Genomic DNA, 20,030 nt, shown 5'->3' with positions numbered 1-20,030 from the left:
CCTTCTGCATGTTGCTGTCCAGTTCTCCCAGCACCATTTGTTAAAGAGACTGTCTTTTTTTCCATTGGATGTTCTTTCCTGCTTTGTCAAAGATGAGTTGGCCATACGTTTGTGGGTCTAGTTCTGGGGTTTCTATTCTATTCCATTGGTCTATGTGTCTGTTTTTATGCCAATACCATGCTGTCTTGATGATGACAGCTTTGTAGTAGAGGCTAAAGTCTGGGATTGTGATGCCTCCTGCTTTGGTCTTCTTCTTCAAAATGACTTTGGCTATTCGGGGCCTTTTGTGGTTCCATATGAATTTTAGGATTGCTTGTTCTAGTTTCGAGAAGAATGCTGGTGCAATTTTGATTGGGATTGCATTGAATGTGTAGATAGCTTTGGGTAGTATTGACATTTTGACAATATTTATTCTTCCAATCCATGAGCAGGGAATGTCTTTCCATTTCTTTATATCTTCTTCAATTACCTGCATACGCTTTCTATAGTTTTCAGCATACAGATCTTTTACATCTTTGGTTAGATTTATTCCTAGGTATTTTATGCTTCTTGGTGCAATTGTGAATGGGATCAGTTTCTTCATTTGTCTTTCTGTTGCTTCATTGTTAGTGTATAAGAATGCAACTGATTTCTGCACATTGATTTTGTATCCTGCAACTTTGCTGAATTCATGTATCAGTTCTAGCAGACTTTTGGTGGAGTCTATCGGATTTTCCATGTATAATATCATGTCATCTGCAAAAAGCGAAAGCTTGACTTCATCTTTGCCAATTTTGATGCCTTTGATTTCCTTTTGTTGTCTGATTGCTGATGCTAGAACTTCCAGCACTATATTGAACAGCAGCGGTGACAGTGGGCATCCCTGTCGTGTTCCTGATCTCAGGGAAAAAGCTCTCAGTTTTTCCCCATTGAGGATGATGTTAGCTGTGGGCTTTTCATAAATGGCCTTTATGATCTTTAAGTATGTTCCTTCTATCCCGACTTTCTCAAGGGTTTTTATTAAGAAAGGGTGCTGGATTTTGTCAAAGGCCTTTTCTGCATCGATTGACAGGATCATATGGTTCTTCTCTTTTTTTTGGTTAATGTGATGTATCACGTTGATCGATTTGCGAATGTTGAACCAGCCCTGCATCCCAGGAATGAATCCCACTTGATCATGGTGAATAATTCTTTTTATATGCTGTTGAATTTGATTTGCTAGTATCTTATTAAGAATTTTTGCATCCATATTCATCAGGGATATTGGCCTGTAGTTCTCTTTTTTTACTGGGTCTCTGTCTGGTTTAGGAATCAAAGTAATACTGGCTTCATAGAATGAGTCTGGAAGTTTTCCTTCCCTTTCTATTTCTTGGAATAGCTTGAGAAGGATAGGTATTATCTCTGCTTTAAATGTCTGGTAGAACTCCCCTGGGAAGCCATCTGGTCCTGGACTCTTATTTGTTGGGAGATTTTTGATAACCGATTCAATTTCTTCGCTGGTTATGGGTGTGTTCAAGCTTTCTATTTCCTCCTGATTGAGTTTTGGAAGCGTGTGGGTGTTTAGAAATTTGTCCATTTCTTCCAGGTTGTCCAATTTGCTGGCATATAATTTTTCATAGTATTCCCTGATAATTGTTTGTATCTCTGAGGGATTGGTTGTAATCATTCCATTTTCATTCATGATTTTATCTATTTGGGTCATCTCCCTTTTCTTTTTGAGAAGCCTGGCTAGAGGTTTGTCAGTTTTGTTTATTTTTTCAAAAAACCAACTCTTGGTTTCGTTGATCTGCTCTACAGTTTTTTTAGATTCTATATTGTTTATTTCTGCTCTGATCTTTATTATTTCTCTTCTTCTGCTGGGTTTAGGCTGCCTTTGCTGTTCTGCTTCTATTTCCTTTAGGTGTGCTGTTAGATTTTGTATTTGGGATTTTTCTTGTTTCTGGAGATAGGCCTGGATTGCAATGTATTTTCCTCTCAGGACTGCCTTCGCTGCATCCCAAAGCGTTTGGATTGTTGTATTTTCATTTTCGTTTGTTTCCATGTATATTTTAATTTCTTCTCTAATTGCCTGGTTGACCCACTCATTCGTTAGTAGGGTGTTCTTTAACCTCCATGCTTTTGGAGGTTTTCCAGACTTTTTCCTGTGGTTGATTTCAAGCTTCATAGCATTGTGGTCTGAAAGTATGCATGGTATAATTTCAATTCTTGTAAACTTATGAAGGGCTGTTTTGTGACCCAGTATATGATCTATCTTGGAGAATGTTCCATGTGCACTCGAGAAGAAAGTATATTCTGTTGCTTTGGGATGCAGAGTTCTAAATATATCTGTCAAGTCCATCTGATCCAATGTATCATTCAGGGCCCTTGTTTCTTTATTGACTGTGTGTCTAGATGATCTATCCATTTCTGTAAGTGGGGTGTTAAAGTCCCCTGCAATGACCACATTCTTATCAATAAGGTTGCTTATGTTTATGAGTAATTGTTTTATATATCTGGGGGCTCGGGTATTTGGCGCATAGACATTTATAATAGTTAGCTCTTCCTGGTGGATAGACCCTGTGATTATTATATAATGCCCTTCTTCATCTCTTGTTACAGCCTTTAATTTAAAGTCTAGTTTGTCTGATATAAGTATGGCTACTCCAGCTTTCTTTTGGCTTCCAGGAGCATGATAAATAGTTCTCCATCCCCTCACTCTCAATCTAAAGGTGTCCTCAGATCTAAAATGAGTCTCTTGTAGACAGCAAATAGATGGGTCTTGTTTTTTTATCCATTCTGATACCCTATGTCTTTTGGTTGGCGCATTTAATCCATTTACATTCAGTGTTATTATAGAAAGGTATGGGTTTAGAGTCATTGTGATGTCTGTATGTTTTATGCTTGTAATGATGTCTCTGGTACTTTGTCTCACAGGATCCCCCTTAGGATCTCTTGTAGGGCTGGTTTCGTGGTGACAAATTCCTTCAGTTTTTGTTTGTTTGGGAAGACCTTTATCTCTCCTTCTATTCTAAATGACAGACTTGCTGGATAAAGGATTCTCGGCTGCATATTTTTTCTGTTTAGCACACTGTAGATATCGTGCCAAGCCTTTCTGGCCTGCCAAGTTTCAAAGGAGAGATCAGTCACGAGTCTTATAGGTCTCCCTTTATATGTGAGGGCACGTTTATCCCTTGCTGCTTTCAGAATTTTCTCTTTATCCTTGTATTTTGCCAGTTTCACTATGATATGTCGTGCAGAAGATCGATTCAAGTTACGTCTGAAGGGAGTTCTCTGTGCCTCTTGGATTTCAATGCCTTTTTCCTTCCCCAGTTCAGGGAAGTTCTCAGCTATAATTTGTTCAAGTACCCCTTCAGCACCCTTCCCTCTCTCTTCCTCCTCTGGGATACCAATTATGCGTATATTATTTTTTTTTAGTGTATCACTTAGTTCTCTAATTTTCCCCTCATACTCCTGGATTTTTTTATCTCTCTTTCTTTCAGCTTCCTCTTTCTCCATAACTTTATCTTCTAGTTCACCTATTCTCTCTGCCTCTTCAAGCCAAGCCATCGTGGATTCCATTTTGTTTTGCAATTCGTTTAAAGCATTTTTCAACTCCTCGTGACTGTTCCTTAGTCCCTCGATCTTTGTGGCAAGAGATTCTCTGCTGTCCTGTATACTGTTTTCAAGCCCAGCGATTAATTTTATGACTATTATTCTAAATTCACTTTCTGTTATATTATTTAAATCCTTTTTGATCAGTTCATTAGCTGTTGTTATTTCCTGGAGATTCTTCTGAGGGGAATTCTTCCGTTTGGTCATTTTGGAGAGTCCCTGGCGTGGTGAGGACCTGCAGGGCACTTCCCCTGTGCTGTGGTGTATAACTGGAGTTAGTGGGCGGGGCCGCAGTCCGACCCGATGTCTGCCCCCAGCCCACTGCTGGGGCCACAGTCAGACTGGTGTGTGCCTTCTCTTCCCCTCTCCTAGGGGTGGGATTCACTGTGGGGTGGCGTGTCCCGTCTGGGCTACTTGCACACTGCCAGGCTTGTGTTGCTGGGGATCTGGCGTATTAGCTGGGGTGGGTAGGCAAGGTGCACGGGGGCTGGAGGGGCAGGCTTAGCTCGCTTCTCCTTAGGTGATCCACTTCAGGAGGAGCCCTGTGGCAGCGGGAGGGAGTCAGATCCGCTGCCGGAGGTTTGGCTCCGCAGAAGCACAGAGTTGGGTGTTTGCGCGGAGCGAGCAAGTTCTCTGGCAGGAACTGGTTCCCTTTGGGATTTTGGCTGGGGGATGGGCGGGGGAGATGGCGCTGGCGCCTTTGTTCCCCGCCAAGCTGAGCTCTGCCGTCCGGGGGCTCAGCAGCTCTCCCTCCCTTTGTCCTCCAGCCTTCCCGCTTTCCGAGCAGAGCCGTTAACTTATGACCTCCCAGACGCTAAGTCGCGCTTGCTGTCAGAACACAGTCTGTCCGGCCCCTCCGCTTTTGCCAGCCAGACTCGGGGGCTCTGCTTGGCCGGCGAGCCGCCCCTCCGCCCCGGCTCCCTCCCGCCAGTCCGTGGAGCGCGCACCGCCTCGCCGCCCTTCCTACCCTCTTCCGTGGGCCTCTAGTCTGCGCTTGACTCCGGAGACTCCCTTCTGCTAATCCTCTGGCGGTTTTCTGGGTTCTTTAGGCAGGTGTAGGTGGAATCTAAGTGATCGGCAGGACGCGCTGTGAGCCCCGCGTCCTCCTACGCCGCCATCTGGACTGCTACACCGTATTACCCTTTTTAAGAACATCATGGCTATTCTCGGCTTATCTTCTATATAAATTTTAGAATCCTATTAGGATAATCTGAAGAAATCTTGGGATTTTACACAGATATGCCTTTAGCCAATGGGGTCTAACTTGGGAAGAACTAGCATGATATTAAATCTTCCTATCCATGAACATGGTTATTCCTCCATTTGTGCATATCCTTCTTTTAGTGCCCTTTGATAAAATTTTGTAATTTTCTCCCTAAAAGTATTGCAAATCATTTGATTTATTCCTAACTTCTATATTGTCTTGTTATCTTAAAGTGTGCTTAAAAAAAAATAATTTGTAAGCTTTTTATTGCTTTTTTAGACAGTGAAGATACAGTAATATTATGAAATGTTTTAATTTAAAAAAATATGAGCATGATTATATTAAAGTGTATAATATACAATCTATGCCATTGTAACTTAATAATAAAATCTGCTGTGATTTCAGACCAGCAGATATACCAGGAAGTTCAGGCTTTGGGGTAAATGGAGATACTTTATCAGCAGAGGGAGCACATTACTCCAATATTGCTAAATCTTTCAGGCTGTGGCTCTTTTGTCTCTTGGCCTTATAGCCTGGACGCAGGAACTCTATCTTTCTCTTCTTGGCTTCACTTTTATTTTTGTGTTTCTTCAGCTTTTTCTTGGCAGCAATGTCAGGATTAGTTACGAACTTGAAAAAAGAATAGAAATTTTATATTACTTTAAAAGTAAATATTAAACCAATAAAAACCAAATGCAGAAATGGGCCATTTTGTTCACCTTTAAATATCACATATGCAGCACATTCCCATTAAAGAAAATCTGGAGCCCCACCTACAAAGTCCCCACTTCTCAAACACAGCCAATTCCTCTTTCCTCTCTGTGTTAAGTGTGACACACACGCATGCACACACCTGTGGTTAAAAATATCTATTAAGGAACACGCTATATTTTCAAACAGCAAACATACCTCTAAAGCCTTCCTCTTTTTCCGGAGTGCCCTTTTCTCATTAGCCTGTTTCTGTACAGAGGCAAAAGCTAAGGAGAAGCTCTCAAGCCCAACCAGCTTTTTGAGTAATTCTATGATTTCCTGCGATAGATTCTTCAGCAGAGGATCTGATCACACACAGAGTAATAATTAGTCATATAGGAAAGGACATATTTAACATCTATAAAATCAAGAACATGCAAAATTCAACCCCCTGTGGAATCATCACTTTTATTACCTGAACATTAAACACTGATCTAAAACCAGCCTCTATGTTTCTGAGATGTGAAAAAAGGAAGTGTTGGGTAGGACACTTCCCAGCCACCACCACTCATCTGGGAGTCACTAAGAGTATCACAGACTCCATGAAGCCCACTTACCAGTGGAATCCTGGCTCAGAAGACACTAATTTGAGAAGCTGACAGAAACATTTTGGGTTACTTTATTAACCTGCTCAACTCTGCAGATGGGAAAGGTAAATATTTCTCTATGCCCCTTCTAATTCATGGGTCACAGATGCTTAGTTCTGGCCACAGCTTTTTTTTTTTTTTTGGTTGTGGGGGGAGGTTAAGACTCCTGAGAAACTGACAAAAATCTTTGCTTTCCCACCCTTCCCTGCCTTCTGTCTCCCAAATACACATAACCCACATATTTTTGTATTCAATTTCAGGGCAGCTGTTCTAGATTACAAAGTTTTCTTTGAATATTTCTTGAAGATAAGGACTAGGTCTTTTCTCCAATGTTGAACCCCCAGTACCTGGCAAATATTAGATGCTCAATAAATGCTGAATAATAGGAACCAAAGTGGACCTGGCCTTGACCATTGCTTTTTCCTCTCTGAGAGGAAGGAAATGTATAGTTCCTGCTTTGATACTCACTTGTTTTATTTTAAAACTTAATACCTACTTTACCTCCTCTTTCCAACCCCCATTCCCTCTTTTCCTGTCATCAAAAGAGAATTTAGGATCACTGAGGGAAATGTACAAATGCATGCCCAGGCAAGGAAAATGACATATAGGAAAAGTAAACAATATATTTTTAAAGTATTTCATACTTTTGCCTTACAGTTCACAATAAGAGAATACCATGACATTTTATTGTTCATTATTGTCCATAGCACTATGGGGTTTAGAACCACCTCAACTTATAGTTTTCTTTGAATATTTAATCTATGCTTAGGAGTAAAACATCTTTTAGGAGAGAAACATCACTCTTAGACACGAGGAAGCACACAGAAGGCAGTCGTAGATAAAACAAAGATGCCTTATTTGTTTGCTATTGTTTTGATACCTAGCAAGTTTTCTTAAAACTCTGGCAGGGAAGGAAGATAGAAAAGAAGGAAGCATTTAGGAGAGAAGTGAGGATCTCTAATGTACAAGTATTCAGAAAACAGGTTGCAGTTACCCTGGTCTGAATAGGTGCTGTTCAGTTCTCGGAACAAAGGAGCTATGATCACTGGGAGATACGGCTTCACCTTGTCTACTCCAAGATCCATTGCCACAGCTCCAAGAAACTTAAAGATGCATGTTCTCTGAAAGTACAGATCATTCATTGTTATCTGAAGTGTTTCTTTTATTGCAGCCATATAAACAATTCAGAAAAGGTCTCTTTGGGGGCAGATATTATTGCTGCAGTTTTTGGTTGAAGAGTTTCTAGAGATGTGGGAGGATTACTAATAACACTGAAATACTTTTTAAAAAAAAAAATGACTACTTTCAGGCATTCTGAACATTCACTGCACCTTTAAGGGGTTTCTAGGTGAGTAGGCAGCTTCCAGTTTTGCAATCCAGGACAACTTCTGGATCAACCACAGCAGTGTGGCTGGCTTGCTGGGCTCTTCCTTTGCCTCCTTGTTTTCTTCTTTGTCAGAGTCCATCTCCTCATCTGCACAGGACTTGCGTTTTCTTATTTTCTCTCTGGCTACACCATCTCCCAAAGCTGCTTGTTCTTCCATGTCTTCTTTTATCTCACCTTGCTTATCCTCAGAATCAGATTCCAGTAAATATAAGACTTTGGCTACAAATAACAAATTCTTAACAACCTTTAAAAAAGGAAGGGAGAGAAAGGGAGGAATTGGACTTTGATTTTGAAACAGATATGGCTCAGTAAAAAATAGGTATTCTACAATTAGGAAAAAACTCCCCCAAAACAGGTATTGCCACTATTAAACTGATGATTAATCCATTTTTTGATAATTCAGTTCTACCTTATAGTATACCCAAACCCATTTCCATGTAACTTATCTACCTGACCTAGTTCTACCTTTTAAGCTCACAAAGAATAAGTAAATAATTTCATTCTAGACTATCCATTTACATTTTTGAGAGAACTTTCATCCCTCCTCTATTAAATTTCTTCATAGAAATAACAGTTTCCACTTATTGAGCACTGATTGTATATACAGCATTCTAATTCAACTTTAAAATATCACTATTAGATACTATTATCAGGAGAGAAAATCAAGGCTCAGAGTTACTGACTCATCCAAAGGCAAAGCAAGTCGTCAGCCAAGATTGAATGGTCTTTAGAATTCAAGCCTAAGTTCTTAAACACTGAGCTCTTCCTCAAATCATGTGATCCAGATAAATAGCCCAGGGACCAATTTGAGTCTTATAATAATGGTCCCATATAGTGAGTCCCTAACTCTGACATCCATGAAATCTCTGACATAGATATTTCACATTGATTACATGATGGAGGAAGTCAAGTTGCTTTTGAGTTCCTTTACCATCCTGGCTGCTCTGTTGGGAGTGCTGTGTGCCAAAAGTTTCCTCCAAATGTAGTACTCAGAATCCCACATACTGTCCAAGGTTAGCTTGGCCATCGAGAATTCATGCCAAGATTATAATTTCCTTCTGGAAGCTTGGTCTCCCTAAAGACAGTCCCAGTTTTGGAGGCCTTTTCCCCTTGTGGCAGCCACTTCACAGTTAACTCACCGTAAGATCACAGTGAACTAAATTCCATTGATTTCTTTCATCCTGGGTTAGTACTAGTAAATCCCTTCCTGTCCCTAGTTTCCATGGTTGTATCTGTCAGCCTCTATTAAGACTGATATTTTGTGAGACACCACCTGCTATCTACCCTGGTAGGATTTCTTTGGCTTCACTTTGCTATCCACTGAATAGCTATCCACTCTTTCTCTGGCCCTGCCATATAATGAAGCATACTATATTTTCATATAAAAAGTGATGGAAATATCAGGGCTTATGGCATCCTACTTGAGATCACTCTTTGGATACAGTGTTCACCTAGCTTCTTGTGTCCCATCACTTAATCTGTATTGCTGCTCCATTGTGTCCATAATGACAAGAGTCACGAATAAGTGTCTTGCTCATACCAAGATACCACATCTGTGTATCTCATCTACCAGCCCGATGGCTTTATCAAAGGAGGAAAAAATAAAGGGAATAGACCTTACTCAAAAGTAATTTACATTTACTGCATATTTATACATGCTTCTCTATATTCACAATTTACTTACAGTTACATTTTATAGTATGAAAACAAAGTTTTTAGTGATTTATCTGCCTTCAGTTAAGGATAGACAATTCTCACACCACACTGTAACATAACTATTACTGCTTTCTCTTCAACTTCCAGGGGTAAGGGAAAGAAATTCAGTACTGTAGTTCATTATAGGGACAATGAAAATCAACCAACCAACCAACCAAAGCCCTTCAAAGCTGGTCACAACGTTGAGTAGTTAAAACTGAACATGAAAAGATTAACAGTCAGCCTCTCACTGCACCATCTGTATTGGGCATTTTAAATGAAGCCAAGAATAACCCCAACATAGACTCCAGAGTTGATTAGATTTATAACTGAACATGTATTTCAGTGTATGCCTATATTTCATTTAATTCCCCAAGCATTAAAATAGGAAAACAAACCAACAAAACCCCCCACAAATACCAAATGTAAGCCTATTCCTAGACTTGGTAGAAAAGATCCCTTCTATTAAACCAGGAGGATGACAATACTGACCTGTTCTCCTAGAGATTGATCTAAGAACTTGGAATGCAACTGATGGCAAGAGGCTAGGGAGATACTTTTCATCTGTGAAAAGAAAATGGACATTGGCAGACACTATGCAGGGTATTTCTGATTGTTTTTAAAAAGTCCAAGTAACCAACCATAATAATATAACTGAAGTGCTAGATTTTGTTCTGAATGACTTGTATAGGTCTGGAGAGGGAAGGTCTCTACTTTCTACCTGCCCCAAACATTTTAGCTCAAATAAAGGGGATATTTTCAAGCTTTGGGGATATTAATAATCCCTCAGATTATTAGCAGGAAACTTTACAACAGTCCAGTATTTTCTTCCTTTTTTTCCCCCTCCATCTTCCAATCATTCACTATTTATGGAGTCTCCACTATGAGTCAGGCATTGTGTTGGGCCCTAGGAAATCAGAGATGGATGTAATGTGGTCTCTACCTAAGATTTTCATGAACATGATCTCAGTCATCAACAGGTTATGAAGGAGGCGGGATAGACAGTATTGCTCTCATTTTAATAAATCCTATTTTCCAGTGTTGATAAAGAACTTGAACCAATAATAGAAGATGAACAACAGAAGTGGACTAGACTGATAGTCTAAAAATTATCTTTGAAAAACCTTGGCCTTGAGGTTGACCCTTTCTAGTTCCCAGCACACCTACAGAAACGTGCAACAAGTTAGCTGTCAGAGTTTTTCCCAAGGGCCAACCCCCAAATAGTTACATGAACCAGAAGGAACATCTCACATAGATCACAAAGGAAAGAAAAGGTTTTAGAGAAATCTTACCTTTTGTTCAAGGTCATTTGTTAGAAATCTTACTGCTACAGGTTCTGAGAACTTCTTTTTAGTTGTTTTAGACTTCCATTTTCTAGTAAGTTCCTCTGGTTGGCAAGAGGCAAAGAGCAATCCAAAAATCTGGGCTGCAGTGAGCCACACCCAGCTGTGTGGATGTCTCAGGTGACAATGAACATAACCTAAGGGAACCAAAATGCATTTTCAGATGTCTCACAGCTTTCCCAACTCTTTGGTGGTAAATATGATTAGATTACGCATTCGCTATCTATTATGTGCTTGGATTTAGGAACCAAAGATGAACAACATCTTTTGGCTGTAACATTTACAATTTCTAAATTAGGTAATATAAATTTGTATACAGGCACATGTTTGTTCCTAATAGTTATTGAAATTGGTGGAGAGTTATCATTTATTGAGGCTTTCTGTGTGCCAGGCACAGGGCTCAGTGTGTTACATATAGACCTCACAACAGTTTCATTTAGACCTCACAACAGTTCTGTGACCTTACAACTGTCAGTTGCATTTTACAGATGAGGAAATGTTTCAGAGGGGCCAGATGAGGCACCATGCTGTAATAGGCAAAACCAGGCCTGGGCCCCAGCTTGATCTGGCCCCAAACCTTACACTCTTATGTTACATGGCCACTCTCCATATATTACACTTGGAAAATACAGTAGAAAAGCCTTGTGGGTTGTAGGGAACAAGATTAAAATTCTGGATGAACCATATCATATCTGAGTTTTAGTCTATGCTGTTATACATTGCATAAACATGGTTTTACTTTTGTTCTATATGTATTGTATTTTCTAATAATCTGGCCATGTCTCTGTGGAATCATACCAGAGTAGGCCATATAGTAATTTAGTAATTTCCATAGGATCATGAATTCTTTTAAAACAGGTGGGTACTTAAAGCATTCATTCCAATGTCTGTTTCCTATTGGCTAATCAAGATTAAGTATGTTAAATTAAAAATTCTAGGATCTTATTTGTTATTTAAAGAGTGATATACAGGGGCACCTGGGTAGCTCAATTGGTTAAGTGTCCAACTTTGGCTTAGGTCAAGATCTCATGGTTCTTGACTTTGAGCCCCGTGTTGGGCTCTGTGCTGACAGCTCAGATCCTGGAGCCTGCTTTGGATTCCATGTCCCCCTCTCTCTCTGCCCCTCCCCTGCTCGTGTGCTCTCTCTCAAAAATAAATATATATATTAAAGAGTGATAGACAAAACCTTAAATGTCTCACAAGGGTTAAATGGTTTACTAAATCATGGCATATTTGCATGGTGGACTATTTACAGCTATTTTAAAAGCTTTCTAATGAGTGTGTTATAGTATAATAATATTCTTATTTAGGTACAAACAAGATATAAGTTTATATGGAATTATGGAATCTCTGTAAAAAAAACCTGTGTCTATATATAACAAAAAGACAGACTGGATGGAAATATATACCAAATTAACACCAAGCAGCAAGGAAGACTTTGAAAAACTTTCCTTTCTTTTACTTTCCCATAATTAATATTCCTTCTTTTACAAATGAAATGTATTACTTGTGAAATCATAAACATATTATTTTTCCTAGAAACATTTTCACTATAATCAATTTGAAAGGGTCTTTCAAATCTTTTTCTCATGGACTTTTCCCCTGACATTATAGACTTTCTAAGTATTCATACTCTAATTCCCCAAATTGGTTTTTAGTAATTCTGTCACAACTAATGTGTTTGTTTTTAGATGTAAATAAAAAGGAAATACTTACTCCAGATTTTATTCAGCGTCTCAGAGGGCTTGGTAAACTGAATAATATTACATTCCTTGATGAGTTTACTAATCAGCGTAAGAAAACTAAACAGAAGGCGATCTGCAGCTTTTTCTTCAGTCTCTTCCATGATCTAAAAACAGGATGGATATAAATCCACTGAGACAACTTCAGGGCTTCTATCAGTACTACTGTTATTTTGGGTCAGTTTTTTGTTGTGGGTGCTGCCCTCTGCACTACAGGCTGATCTGCAGCATTCATGGTCTCTGCCCGCTAGATGCTAGTAGCACCCTCCACACTCCAGTTGTGACAACCACACATGTCTCCAGGTGTTGCTAAGTGTCCAGAGGGGTTGGCAGTGGGGTGGTGAAATCACCCTGCTGGAGAAACTTCGATCTTCACATACTATGGAAGATAACTTACTTTAAATCTCATTTTAAAAAAGAAGATCCAGCTACACTGAATTCTTGCTTTCATTAAGAAACATTTTTGAACACACATAATATTTAAGCTGTTAGCTAAACCACCTTAAGTAAAACTACAAAAATTAGCACAAGTTTTATTCTCTGGCAAATTACTTACATCTTTAAAGTTTTCAGGATCAATTTCCTTTTCAATCACAGGAAGAATAGTTCCAAGTCTTCTCTCAAAAGAGACTCCTTCACTTTCCACAAACAAGCCACAGATGAGGGCAGCTAGTTGCCTATTTAAGCTCTACCAAAAATAAACCACAGAAAGACAATGTTAATAACACAACTTGGTATGCCATTTCCAAATTCATAAAATAAAATGGGCATGACTCTGTCCTCAATATTTTTTTTTTTAATTTTTTTCTTAATGTTTATTCATTTTTGACAGAGAGGGAGAGAGACAGAGCATGAGCAGGGGAGGGGCAGAGAGAGAGGGAGACAAAGAATGCAAAGCAGGCTTCAGGCTCCGAGCTGTCAGCACAGAGCCAGACACAGGGCTTGACCTCACGAACTGCGAGACTGTGACCTGAGCTGAAGTCAGACACTCAACCAACTGAGCCACCCAGGCACCCCTCAATATTTCTTTATAATGCCAGAAATCAATAGAATATGGATCTTTGGTGGCTTAAAATGAAAAATATAGAGAATCTTCATACCCAAGAATAACATTAAAAAAGAACTGGAACTCATCATTACCCACATTCTCCCATTTTAAATTAAAAAAAAAAAAAAAAATCAAGATGAGCACTGAATAATATACAGAATTGTCGAGTATCAATGTCGTACACCTGAAGCTAGTAACACTGTGTGTCAATTATATTTCAATAAAAAAATTTAATTAAAAAACTGGAAGTTGCATACAATACCCCCCCATTCTAACTTTAATACATATTACAGTCAGTATTAAGATACGACACGTTTATATTCCACAAACATGGGCCACTGTTGATGGTGGCAAGTCAGCAAGTGGATATAATCACTGACAAACATTACATTTCATTAACTGAATACGCAAAACTGAAAACAAAGATATTCATCATTGGGGACTGGTTAGATACATTCGATACATTCATATAGCAGTGTCATTGGCTGACAATCATGTAGTGGGACTACAGGTAATTTTTATGTTACTCTCTATAACTTATATTTCCTGAAGTTTTACTATAAGAATATATATATATTTTTTAAAATTTTATTTCCAATATAGTTAACATACAGTTAGTTTCAGGTGTACAATATAGTGGTTCAACAATTCTATACATTATTCAGTGCTCATCATAAGGATACTCTTTAATCCCTATCACCTACTTAACCCATCCCCCCCACCCAGCAAGAGTACATTAACATAATCTACTAAAAAAATAAAATTTGGGAAAAATTCAACAATGTTTAAGATGTATTCTTATTTAAAGTGAATACCAAAAGCTAAGACTTTTCATTGAAATTTGACTAAAAGCAACCTTAACCTTTTTTGCTCCAAACCAGGTGGTAACCATATCAAAGAGCCAATCTTTTTTCTCAAGGTTGATTTTACTGAGTAAAGATTTGATTGTCATGGATGCCATCTTCTTGCACATGGCAGAATCATCGTTCACCATCATTAGACAAAGAGGAATAAAGAACATTCCACAGTTCTCATGGAGTAGTCCCTAGAAGAAAACAGGCAGTTAAGAGCACACTCAGACTGGAATTCTTATAGATGCCCAAACAAGGGAGGCTCCCTGTGGGCCCCCAGGGCTCAAGGGGAACATAGCTACAGTCTGTGATTCAAGGTACCTGAGGGAATGTGTCAAAGAGATAGGAGATCATTTCCAAGGCAGACTCTCTCCCGGTCTCATGTTCATAACTAAGGCAAGAACATTAGATAGACTTGTTAGTATCTTTTCAATTACCAATAATTGTTTTTAAAATTTTTAAACATTGTTTTAAGGTGTCAGTCTGTTTCTTAAAAAGTAGAAAAAAATATCCATGTTCCCAATTTTAATACTTATGTAAATCTATCACGCTACTATTCAGCTTTAAATATGATTCTGTTAGATTTTTACCATTCTCCTTAAATAGACTCTTAACGAAAATCAGTGGTCAGACCAAATTCGAAAAGCAACTTACACAACTGTCACATGAAGCCATGCACACTGTTTGATAATCAAGTCAATGATTCAAATGATAACACCCTCAGATGTTTAGATTTTGTCATTTTCCAGACAGGTGCCACAATAAAATGAGAGGAAACTACTCTTCTGCCCCTATGTAGTTTATGGCTTAAACTTACTTGAGTTGAGCAAGCATGAATTCCAAGTTTGGTCTCAATTTGTCACCCAGGGGATAGTCAAGAATATATTTCAGAAAAACCTAGGAACAGAAGTCACATAGATGATTATTGGGGTCCTATCTCTCCAGGATTTCTGCTTCCTAACCTGCTGATAACACTGTTCAGTTACAAAGACCTTTCAGAAGACTGATCAATCCTCCTGAGTCAACTGCATGCTTTCCTTTCTTCTCCTACTTCACTTACTCAGGTCCTGTCCCAAGTGCCTGATTAAAAGTCCTAGCCTACCACTGGCATGGTTGTTTTGGGCTCCAGATCTAAGCTCACGTGTTGGAAGCTCCTCTCCTCCATAGGTAGTGTGGTATGGTGGACTGAGTACGGACTGTGGTTCACCCCTGTATTTCCCCTTGAATAAGAATGACAACGATGATTGATATTAATACAGATAATACTAATTCATTTATTAATTATACGTCAATTAATTCTATATGCCAAGCACTGTGATAAGTGTTCCTCAGTTAACTGTCATCACTTTCTTGGAAAGTAGGGGATATTATCCCCATTTTACAGATGAAGAGAATGAAGTTGGCACAGAGAGGTGAGTAACATGCTCAGGTGACAGTGCCAGAATTCCATGCCTGGTTTATCTTCTTTCAAACCATTGTACTAATTTATTAATAAAAGGAATTAATAAAATAATATAAGTATTTATACATAAGCTATTATATATCAATAGCTTTCTGCTACTGGAATAAAGCCCTAAATAAATCTTTAACAAGTACACGAGGTCTTGCCTGACCTGGCTCCCTTCCCCACCTCACTTAACCTTCATTTATCTCCTCTAATAAGTGAGGCCCTTACCTACCTCAAGGCTTCCTTAGGCATTGGCTGCTCCCTTCACCTGGAAAACTAAGCCTTTTTCTTCCTTCACATTTCTGCTGACAAGCCAATCCTCAGGAGAGCCCTTCCTGATTCTAACACCAGGGTGGTCCTCAACCTGATCATATGTTCTTATCATCTACTCTTCCATATTTTGTCAATTCTAAGAAGCAGTTTTTCACATTTTAACAGATCTGAAATTGGGATGTATCTTAAAATTGATGTCATCTTACCACTGTGTCATAGTGTTTTCTTTCTTTGAAGTATATAAATAAAGGTATGTCTTATAAATAATGAAATATGACAGTGCTTTCTCCCTCCTGGCACTTAGGATGCCTGTAATTAAATACCTGTGGAACTTTTGCTTTGTGCCTGTGTACTTTAAAATTTCACTATCTGACAGGGACTATAAAAATTTTGTTGACTGCTTTGCCAGCAGCACCTGGCACATAGTAATATGCATAATAAGTAGTTGATGACTGGACCAATGGATGGAAATATTTGGTGCAGGATATCATGCTACAGAAGGAAAATATACATCTTTATCCATTTGAAACATGCCACATATGATGCGTTATTCTCAAAATGCTCTTTGTTAACTGAAATGCCCTTAAGGCAGAGCAGACATGCTTCTCATACTTGGTAAGTAAATGGGTTCTTGAGTCTCAGAATAAAGCAACAACGTGACACAAAATTATCTTCAGAATTCAGTCAATGTTGACATCTGTCTATCTAAATATGGAACAGAGAAGACAGGACCCAACACTTGCTATGGGAATAAGGCCTCTTCTCTACAAACCTGTCTGCATTGGACTCTGACAGGTTCACTTTGTGCAGAAATTGCCAACTTGGATACTTTCCGCATGACATCATCGATTTCTGGGACTAACAACTTCCTTGATAAAATGGCCTAAAATAAAAAAGGAAGACATCTCATTTCATGTTCTACTGCAGATGGTTGTAAGCTGATGCACTGTTAAAGCAGTCATAGGCAATTTTCAAAAATAATGAAAGTAACCTTCAAGAGAAAAAAAACATACACTTAAAAATGGTTAAAATAGTGACTTTTGTTTTATGTATTTTATAATTAAAAAAAGAAAAAAGCTCCACAAAGTCCAATACAGTAAATACAAGCATTTTTTAAACTTTCCTCTACTTTTATAGAACGCTCTGGAAGTGTTAATTGAATTCATGTTCAAACATTTTAATAAGTAGGTATGTTAGATTACCATTAATCCATCAAAATCATCACAATGTTTATAAATTAATTTTGGAAATCCACAGCTAGTCAAAATACTTTGTTCCACATTATTCTAAGTATCTAATCTGAGGCACATAAACTGTAAAATCCAACATTCTGGTGATACCATACCTTCAGAAGACCAAATGCAGTGGCCTGTCTTGAAGTATCATAAATGTCTTCTTCAGCATATGCTAGTAGAACTTGAAGCTGCTTTTCAGTTATCTGGTAAGACTTCACTTTCTTCACAACTATGGTCACACACTGTAAATTAAACTAGTCAGGTTAATAGCCAGGACATCCCACGAATGAAAAATCAGTGAAATGGTAAGGCCTTAATACAACATCAATGCTTTTTCACACAGGATACCAACCCTCTGGCCTTAGCAAATTAATCTGGAAAAAATTCTGAACAGGACCAAAGGACAATGAGGAAACCTAAGTTTGATGTTAAACCTGGTCCTGGCTCTTTCGAAGTATAACTAAAAACACCTCACCTTGAAACAATTTACCACCAGGTGGAAGTTCTGGCCCCTGGCAGCTCCAAGTTTTGCATAGTCCTTCAGCAACAGGAAGAGGTGTTTTGTCAGCTGTTCTGCTTTTGTTTCTATGGAAGGCAGAGGGAACCTCAAGACCCAGATCAGGCACTGTAAAGCACCTGTGATCACCTGAAAAACAAAACCAACCAATTTATGTAGTGATCAAACCCAACAGTCAAGCGCCTGAGGCTGTGTAGACTCTATAAGCAATCAAGTTGAAAAATGAAATACTCTGCTCAGCTCACTCTAGAAGAACCGTATACCAAAAGCATAAGAAGAGAGGGAGATTTCCTATTCCCTGTGGTAGAACTTACTGCTTCTCTAAGGCACATAAAGGTGATGCAAGTAAATAAGAAAGAGTGCACCATATTCTTAACCTATATGAGTCAATGACTGGAAGAACTGGCCAATTTATTTATTTTCAATGTTTTTATTTTTTATTTTTGAGAGAGAGAGCAGGGGAGAGGCAGAAAGAGAGGGAGAGAGAGGATCCCAAGCAGGTTCTGCACTGTCAGCACAGAGCCCAATGTGGGGCTCAAACTCATGAACTGTAATATCATGACCTGAGCTGAAATCAAGAGTCAGATGCTTAACCGACTGAGTCACCCAGGCATCCTGAATTGGCCAATTTCAGCAACTTTTTTTTGTGTCTGGAAAGATACATTATAAATGACTTTTCTATTTTCTAGAATGGTACTTTAATCCATTCTAAGCAACTGTATACAAGGCACTCTAAAAATCAGAATTACAAAGATAAAGAGAACACCGTCCCTCTATTTAAAGAGCAGACAGCTGGCTAAGAAATTAAGCATGAGAACAATACACTACAATTTAATATAGTTAAGTGCTGTGCAAAAGATATGAAAAAAGTGTGCTGGGACCAAGCGATGACATGAGAATCCTTGACCTCCAGCTCAAACCTTAGAGACTGCTGAGATCAGTTACTTCACCTAGTTCAGCTGTGCCTAATAGACCCACACTGCTCTGGTTGCTGTAAGGTCTTCTTGGGCTGGATTAGAGATGAAGCCATAGAGGAAAGGTCTCTGGAGTCACAAAGGCCAGGGCTTATAATCCCAGCTCTGCAGTTTATTACCTATTCAACTACAGAGATGTTACTTAACTTCCTGGCACCTTCACTATAAGACAGGCAGTCAGGAAACGGGAGATGTGTCAGCTCTGGAGTCTGACGGACTGCTATCCTAGATCTGTGATCTAGGCCAAGTCAGCTGATAGCCTACTTTTCTCACTGATAAAACAGAAGCATTAATAATATGTGCTTCATAGGTTGTTATGAGGATTCACACCAGTGAGGGCAGTAGTGACAAGGATGATGGAGATGATCAGTGCTGACATGGTGACACCATTACTCAGCCTCATGATGTTGCAAGGACCCAATGAAATAAGTATAATGTATCTACCAGAGCCTGTAAAACTGTTGAAGGCTATCCAAATATATGGTTGGAAAGCAACGTAATGTAGGGAACAGAAGTAGTTCACAGTATCATAAAGCCACTTAAAAATTCCATCATCTTGTGAAGTACAAGCCTAAAAGTTCTGGGTATTTTGTGCAACACAGTTCTCATGAAGGAACAGAAGCTCACCTTCACATCCATGGAAACCAGGCAGTCTATGAGGAGAGAGACAAAAGGATCCAACATTTCCAGAACAGGTTCACTTGAAGACTTGATCTTGGAAGTCTTTAGACTCAGATGTAGCAGCTAAAAGATTCAAAAAGATATTTCATACCAGTTGCCCATAAGACCAAATGAGTTAGGTAAAGGTAAAATGATTTTGAGAGAAACATGAAACATTAAGATGCTTCCATTTGAAGCAACAAAAATTCTGAAGGAATGGTAAAGGGCCTGGGGGACTCTCAGTAAGTGAAGAAGGTGGGAGTTCACTGTGCACTGAGATGCTGAGTTCATTTACCAAATGATTACTCAGGATTTACTTTGATTTGAGGCACTGGGTTGGCACACGGGGCACAGCAATGATCAAGATGAACATGGTTCCTGCCTGATGGATCTTAACCAGGAAGAGAGACTCTAGCAAATAATTAACTGTAAATGCAGTGTGCTTTGGGAGTTCTGTGGGGACCCTGGTAAAGGGAGGAGCCCGTGGTGAAGTCCTGGAGTGACAGAGTGTGGAGACTATGAAACTGAAGGGAAGCCAGTGTGGCTGAGCTGTGTGTTGCGAATGGTACGATACAAGGTTTGGCCCGTGTAGCCCAGATGAAAGACCAGGCTCTCAAGAAAAATGGGAGCCAATGAAGGTAATAAAAACGAAATAAAATGATCAGATTTGTGTTTTTAGACGCTTACATCTTTAAAAAAAATTCAAAATAATTTAGAGATGCCCATGGGCAAATCAAAGTGAACCCA

The 20,030-nt window shown here is 39.0% G+C and overlaps 2 protein-coding genes across 3 annotated transcripts in view; one reads left to right on the top strand and one right to left on the bottom strand.

Moving 5' to 3' along the window:
• The window catches only part of ARL1 (ADP ribosylation factor like GTPase 1), a 38,935-nt gene that overhangs the window by 17,099 nt on the left and 1,806 nt on the right, over nt 1-20,030 (top strand). The gene's annotated exons all lie outside the window — the stretch shown is intronic.
• Nucleotides 5,072-20,030, bottom strand: part of UTP20 (UTP20 small subunit processome component) — a 109,158-nt gene continuing 94,199 nt past the window's right edge. For both annotated transcript variants that reach the window (XM_042947505.1, XM_042947506.1), the window contains exons 48-62: nt 19,251-19,367; nt 17,608-17,778; nt 17,243-17,374; nt 16,670-16,780; nt 14,995-15,074; nt 14,499-14,568; nt 14,189-14,371; nt 12,835-12,966; nt 12,253-12,385; nt 10,486-10,673; nt 9,686-9,757; nt 7,443-7,742; nt 7,106-7,232; nt 5,684-5,829; nt 5,072-5,404 (exon numbers count right to left, since the gene is read on the bottom strand). In XM_042947505.1, the coding sequence (XP_042803439.1) occupies nt 5,249-5,404; nt 5,684-5,829; nt 7,106-7,232; nt 7,443-7,742; nt 9,686-9,757; nt 10,486-10,673; nt 12,253-12,385; nt 12,835-12,966; nt 14,189-14,371; nt 14,499-14,568; nt 14,995-15,074; nt 16,670-16,780; nt 17,243-17,374; nt 17,608-17,778; nt 19,251-19,367 (2,118 nt within the window). In that variant the 3' untranslated portion in view covers nt 5,072-5,248. The remainder of the gene's footprint in view (nt 5,405-5,683; nt 5,830-7,105; nt 7,233-7,442; nt 7,743-9,685; nt 9,758-10,485; nt 10,674-12,252; nt 12,386-12,834; nt 12,967-14,188; nt 14,372-14,498; nt 14,569-14,994; nt 15,075-16,669; nt 16,781-17,242; nt 17,375-17,607; nt 17,779-19,250; nt 19,368-20,030) is intronic.

The sequence above is a fragment of the Panthera leo genome, chromosome B4 (assembly GCF_018350215.1).
Source record: "Panthera leo isolate Ple1 chromosome B4, P.leo_Ple1_pat1.1, whole genome shotgun sequence".
Taxonomy (NCBI): Eukaryota; Metazoa; Chordata; class Mammalia; order Carnivora; family Felidae; genus Panthera; species Panthera leo.
Note: the sequence above shows the minus strand (reverse complement) of the source record. Positions and strands in the feature narration are given on the sequence as shown.